The sequence below is a fragment of the Phaseolus vulgaris genome, chromosome 8 (genome assembly GCF_000499845.2).
Source record: "Phaseolus vulgaris cultivar G19833 chromosome 8, P. vulgaris v2.0, whole genome shotgun sequence".
NCBI lineage: Eukaryota > Viridiplantae > Streptophyta > Magnoliopsida > Fabales > Fabaceae > Phaseolus > Phaseolus vulgaris.
The window spans coordinates 54,718,975-54,725,072 of NC_023752.2; the positions used below are offsets into that span (position 1 = coordinate 54,718,975).

The following is a 6,098-nucleotide window of genomic DNA, read 5'->3' on the forward strand; positions in this document are numbered from 1 at the left end:
TTTTTTCGAGTAGATGTTTTTCTGTCATTTGCATCAACTTAGTTTTCCACAACACAAAATTGAAGCAAATTTTAATCTCGAAAATAGATTTAGAGACGTTCCATTGATTAAATTATAAAGATGAAAAATGGTAAAAAAATCTATTATTTTATGTAAAATATAGATTATATTTATTAATAAGATTTTCACAAAATTCATGAAAAATATATTCAATACAAAGAAAATCATGAAATAGAAATTAATTTAAAAAAAAAATAGTTAATTGCTATAGTGACTAAATTAGAGACCATTTTATATACTAAAAGAAATTTTGGTTTATAAATTAGTTTCTATAATTGTTAAATAGTTTTTAAATTGATATCTAATTAGCTATCAAAGTTTTAACTACCAATTATTTAGATTCTAAATTTGGTAGAAAAATCTTGGTAGCTAATTTGATACCAATTTAGAAATCATCTAACAATAATAAAAACGAATTTTGAGATCAAAAGTTTTTTTTAATTTCTAAAATTGTCTCTAATTTAATCACTATAACAATTAAATATTTTTGATTTAGGGTTTAGGGTTTATAATAATCTTTTGTTATACTTAATTAAGTGATTGATGAATAATACATCAAAATGATATAACCCATTAGTTGGAATGAATGCTTTCAATACACTTCAGTAGAATTGACAACTCAGTATGAATGGTCCTAACAAGAAGCAACATAACATTTTTGTTGTACATTTTTTATGTTACAAAGAAGCATCATGTAATGACATTGCCATATTCCATTTTTCAATTCTGACTTATTTTAACTTTAGCATTCTCAAGAAAACTTCTTATTTCTGGAAAATTATTCCCATAATAGTACTACATTTTTCAAATGTTCTTTACCTAATCTTCACATTTATCCTACAAGCTACCTTTAATTTATTTAATCTAACGTCAAAAGCTATTTGACTTTTTATGACTTTGAAGTGAGGGAAAAGTGCTTCTAGGCTCTAGCTCACAATTTAGGAAAATGCTAGCCACACATGACACTAATTAACCTAATAAATTATTGCAATTTTCTGCCAAAAGAAACTCATTGCAATTTTGACCGTATATATATACTAAGAGAAAAACTCTGAAGTGGGGCAGGACAATAGTGTTCATGATTTCAATCCATCTTTACACAACACCTATCTAAATTTTCATTCTTTTTAGATAATAACATTTGATTATATATATATATATAATTAGTGTAATCATGATATATTGACAATATAATACGGTTCTCGAACGGGTTTGGGACCTAGGTCGGTCTGTCACTCTCCAAACTCCTCGATACGCTCAAGCTCTCTAATGTACCTCGCTCCTCTCGGTCGTCCTGCTCCACAGGCGCGAGTGGTATCTGCAGAACGCATTCCAACGCTCAAGTCAGTAGGGGTGTCGGCGTTTAAGTGTCAGAGTACTGTAGATAATGACGTACATTTTTCCTTGAAATGCGTGTTATTTATATTACCTTGATGAGCCTTCATTGTTGGGCCAGATTAAGAGAGTTGGTTTAGGGTTGCGTTAAGCCACTTTTAACCATAGATTAGCCTTACTAACCTGGTCAACCTTTGACTTGAACGTTATGGGTCGATCAACCACATGTAGTGACACGACCGTCTCTTTATTACTTAGGTGGCGGCATGAGTCGAGTGTTGGCCGACTCACTGAGTCGTCCGGTCGTGCTAGTACAAATACTAAATTGCTCCATATTATAAGTGTTAAAAATAGAAAGAGAAATATTTTTTTACAAATGAAAAATAGAAAAATTTTAAAAAATTTTAAATTGGTGCATTTGATATAAAGTACTCAAAGTAACATTCTTCATATTGAATATATAATATAGAAGGACTTGATACCTTGACATTGCATACAATAAAAGAACATTCTCTTAACAAACAAATAAATTAGTATTTTAACTATTTTAATTTTAATTTTTAATTAAAATATTATAATATTTTTATAAAGGGTGGTTGAATAATGTTATTTAGTGTGTGCAGTGTAAACAAAACCTTTTCCACTATAGAATAAGGAAAATATTTCTTTGAGACTCTCTATATTCACCTACATTCACTTAAAAACTGTTGATAGAATAATGTGTTCACAGCTACCTAATAAAAGGACCAAAAGTCTTACATGGATGTTGTTGTTTGGTTGTGGCTTATATAAGTCACAACTTAGTTTGGAAGGAATAAAATGATAACAGTTGTGTTCCACTGAGAATTCGAATACCCAATTAGTTAATAAATTATGGGGAAGTCTATGTCATCACGTCTCATCTTGCTATGCATGCATGGGGTATGAGCAATTTGACAGTGATGTGAAGTTTTTTCCCCCCTAATTCTAGTGTTTCTCTCTTTATCTTTTCCCTGGTATCTTTTCCTTGGTGTCTTTTTTAGCATGTAGTGTATATGTATGTGCATGTGGTGAAGGTGATTACCAATGGCTACGAGTAGGAGAAAGAAGCAGTCAAAGGTTATGATTTGTGATGTTACCTCCATTGCATATATGCCACATCTTTAGGACTTCCAACATAAACTTTTTGCTTAATCATCATTCAAATTAACAAAGTGAAATGAATTTTCCAACAACTCCCAGTCTTTGCTCACTTTCCTTTCGATAAGAAAAGTTTGGTGTACAGAAAGCTTCCTTGTCAAAGTTAAGTTTATTTAAATAAAATAGTTCATTCATATCTTCCAACTTCTTCTATGTGATCACAGACTCAATCTTTAGTTCTTGACTTGAAGTCAAGGATATCAGAATCCACACAAAAAGAAAGTTCAAAAACAAAAAGCCACTTCCATTTGATAACTATTCATATATTTAAACTTCAGGAGTAGTCCAAAATGAAAGAAAAACACACACACACAGACAACATTTTGATTTTGTTGAAGTCACCCAAGTTGATGTTATTTCATAATATTTGATTGTGAGAGACAGGGTAATTTATGTTGTCTGAATGGTGAGGGTAGCATGAAGTGAAGAGAAGGGTGAGTGATAATGAAGATGGTGGGAAGTGGGTCCTCCAATAGCATTAGTGTGAGTGGAGGAAGTTGTGCACTAGAAATATATGGAAGCTGCATTGTCAAGCAAAGCAAACCCCCCCCTTCCCCCACCCAACACCAAAAGAAAAGTGGCATCCAAACAAACATGTATGTACATCATAATACTCTTCTCTGTTCATTTCCATGCTTCATCCTTCATTTTTCACCTACTACCACAAATTCTTTAAACCCCACTTCCATTCAATAAAGCAAGCCACTTCATTCAACTCCAAGTTTCTCTCTATCCCTCTCTCTCTTTATCCATGCTTGTTCCTTAATTCATGGACTGATTTGACAAATGCCTTCAACTACAAGATACTCTCTCCAACGTACTTAGGAACCAGGTTATCTAGCTTTCTGTTGCCATTCATTCTTCTAGGTGAGAAAACCCTCTTCTTCTGCTGTTTAATCCTTTAGAAACTTCATCTTTTTGCTACTTTCAACTGATTTGTAACTTGCTCTATAATCAAGTTTCTTTTTATTTTGCTTTGGTCTTTTATGTATCTGAAAGGTGATCATTGATGATCCAAATATCTACACCTACTTTATTTCTCTTGTGTTTCCTAATTTTGGAAACTTTTTGGCTGGTTGCAAAGAAAAATTCCAAGGCATAACAGGGGTTGGAATGGATTCATTCAATCAGAATTGTCAGAATACCAGCTTTAGGTACAGTCCAAATTTGAACAATGGGACACATGCTGATGAAGAAGCTGAATTCTCGGGGATTCTTGATATCTTTGTCCATCATGCCAGGAATATTCATAACATATGCATCTATGACAACCAGGATGTGTATGCTAAGTTCTCTCTAACTTACAACCCTGATGAGACCCTCTCTACTAGAATCATCAATGGAGGCGGCCAAAACCCAACATTCAATGAAAACATGAGGATGAAGATCACCCAAATAGACGCTGTTCTGAAATGTGAAATTTGGATGTTTAGTAGGGCAAGGATTCACATGGAAGACCAGCTATTGGGATTTGCTTTGGTTCCAATTTCAAAAGTTATTGGCAAAGGAAAGGTAACTGAAGATTACAGCCTTTCCTCCACTGATCTTTTCCACTCTCCTGCTGGAACAGTCCAATTAACACTGTCTTTAGACCCCTCTCTGGCACTCAATTCCTCAGTGAATTTGATACCTGAATCAGCAAAGACTTCATCCATATCATCAGAAGTTATTTTGCTTGATAGAAAGATCTCAGAAGTTATGTTGGACCCAGTTGAGTATGCAAGAATTGAATTTCCTGACATCAGTGTGGTGAAGGAGAACCAGCAAATGGTGTCTGAGTACTTCAATTTGGCAGCTCATGGTATTACTTCCGCTCCTTCAAGGTCCAAAATTGGAAGGCCACTACCATTTCTCCACCTTGGTGCATCTCCTCAACTAGATGATTATGAGATGACTATGAGTTCACCAGATGAGAATCATGTAGGGTCCCTTTCTCCAAATGAGAGCATTCAGAATTCATGCTTTCTAGGCTCCACTATCACAACCTTGAGTGATGATAGAAACTCAGCGGATTCAGTTGAGAAAAAAAACCATTTGAGTTCTGGTGAATCGTCCAATTCTGTCACTGTGTCAATCACTGTGGAAGGTAGTCAAAACTGTTGTGCTTGTCCAGATACCCCAACTTCCAAGAAAGAAGGTGAGGCCAGAGATGACAAAGAGGCCTTCTCAAGCAAAGAAAAGGAAATCAAAACCAATAATAAGAACACAGAAGCTTCAAATTTTGGTAAAGTTTTTTCAGCTCCACTGGGGAACATCAATCTTGAGGCTGAGCAAGCTGCTATGCAAAAACAAATAGTGGACATGTATATGAGGAGCATGCAGCAGTTCACTGAGTCCTTGGCAAAAATGAAGCTCCCAATGGACCTTGACAAGCCTGAAAAAGTGGATCATGGCGATGGTGATGTGATTCAGAATCATGAAAACAACAAATTAGAAACTGATAAGAAGAAAAAGGATGGATCTCGTGTGTTTTATGGTAGTAGAGCATTCTTCTAATCACCTCTAAGTGCTGAAAATAGCAAGAATGAGATTGTGAGAAATTAATTATTATAACATCAGGTACCTACCTCAATTTCCTCAGTGATAGTTATTAATATTTTAGTTAGTCCTGCTTTGTTTGACCTCCACATTAGGTGATGACAATAATCTTCTGTTTTAGATATCTTGTTGATTGTTTAACTCATGGCTGTGTAACCCAAACATACCTCCATGAGTATGCATAAGTTTTCATAGTGTAATCAAGGCAAGCCTTTTGTCAATTTACTATGCTATTAAAATCAGTGTGCCTTTTAAAGAATGTTTACTTACTAAAAAAATGGCAACTCTTTAAAGAAGCCTAGAGTAAAGGCTGTTTTTGAGAATTATTGTGGCTTAGTTGATATGCAGAGTAAAAGCTGTTTTCACCATTCTACTTCAATGTGATACAAGTTTTCCATTCAAAAGTAGTGTCATGATCAAGGCCAAGAAATCTGAGCCAAACTTTGTTAATTATTGTAATTCTGGTGCATGGTGGGGCAGATTCACCAATTTTGTCAACACAATATAGAGTTGATGGTGAAAACAGTGCAAGAAATACACTTCATGAGAGGAGACAAGGAAATCTAATATAATCCACATCCATATTGATCTTGCTATTGCTTAGTGCACAATCAAAATTGCAAAATGAGTCACAATTGTCAACTTAACTGCAACTAAAGTGAAAAATAGTTAGTGAGGTTTAGGCAAGAAACCATAATCAAGCGTAGGTACGTCATCAATAATACATGATTTTGGTTAGAGATAATGGTTAGTACTAGTAGTGTTGCTTAAGGAAGAAACAATCTATTTTTTGTGTTTAGGACAAAATAATGGACACACCCCAATTTGTTTGATCAAGCAAACAAAGTGAATTGATTGGCCTAGGAACTGGTCCATACGAAGTTGTTGATGTTGACAATGAATTGGTTGCTTTAATGATACATCTTATCCAGTTAATTAGGACCATTTTTCAATGGTTTGCTTTGAAATATTGATAACCTAGCTAT

General features: G+C 34.3%; 1 protein-coding gene across 2 annotated transcripts; it reads left to right on the forward strand.

The window, feature by feature from the left end:
* Positions 1-2,682: 2,682 nt before the first annotated feature.
* Positions 2,683-5,485, forward strand: LOC137825930 (uncharacterized). Of its 2 annotated transcripts, none has more exons than XM_068631743.1 (2): positions 2,683-3,441; positions 3,659-5,485. In XM_068631743.1, exons 1-2 carry the CDS (start codon positions 3,207-3,209, stop codon positions 5,068-5,070), a joined length of 1,647 nt encoding a protein of 548 aa, XP_068487844.1. In that variant the 5' UTR covers positions 2,683-3,206; the 3' UTR covers positions 5,071-5,485. The 2 variants fall into 2 exon arrangements, with proteins under 2 accessions (XP_068487844.1, XP_068487845.1); XM_068631744.1 differs by having other exon boundaries at positions 3,182-3,441; positions 3,574-5,485.
* The last annotated feature ends 613 nt before the right edge of the window (positions 5,486-6,098 follow it).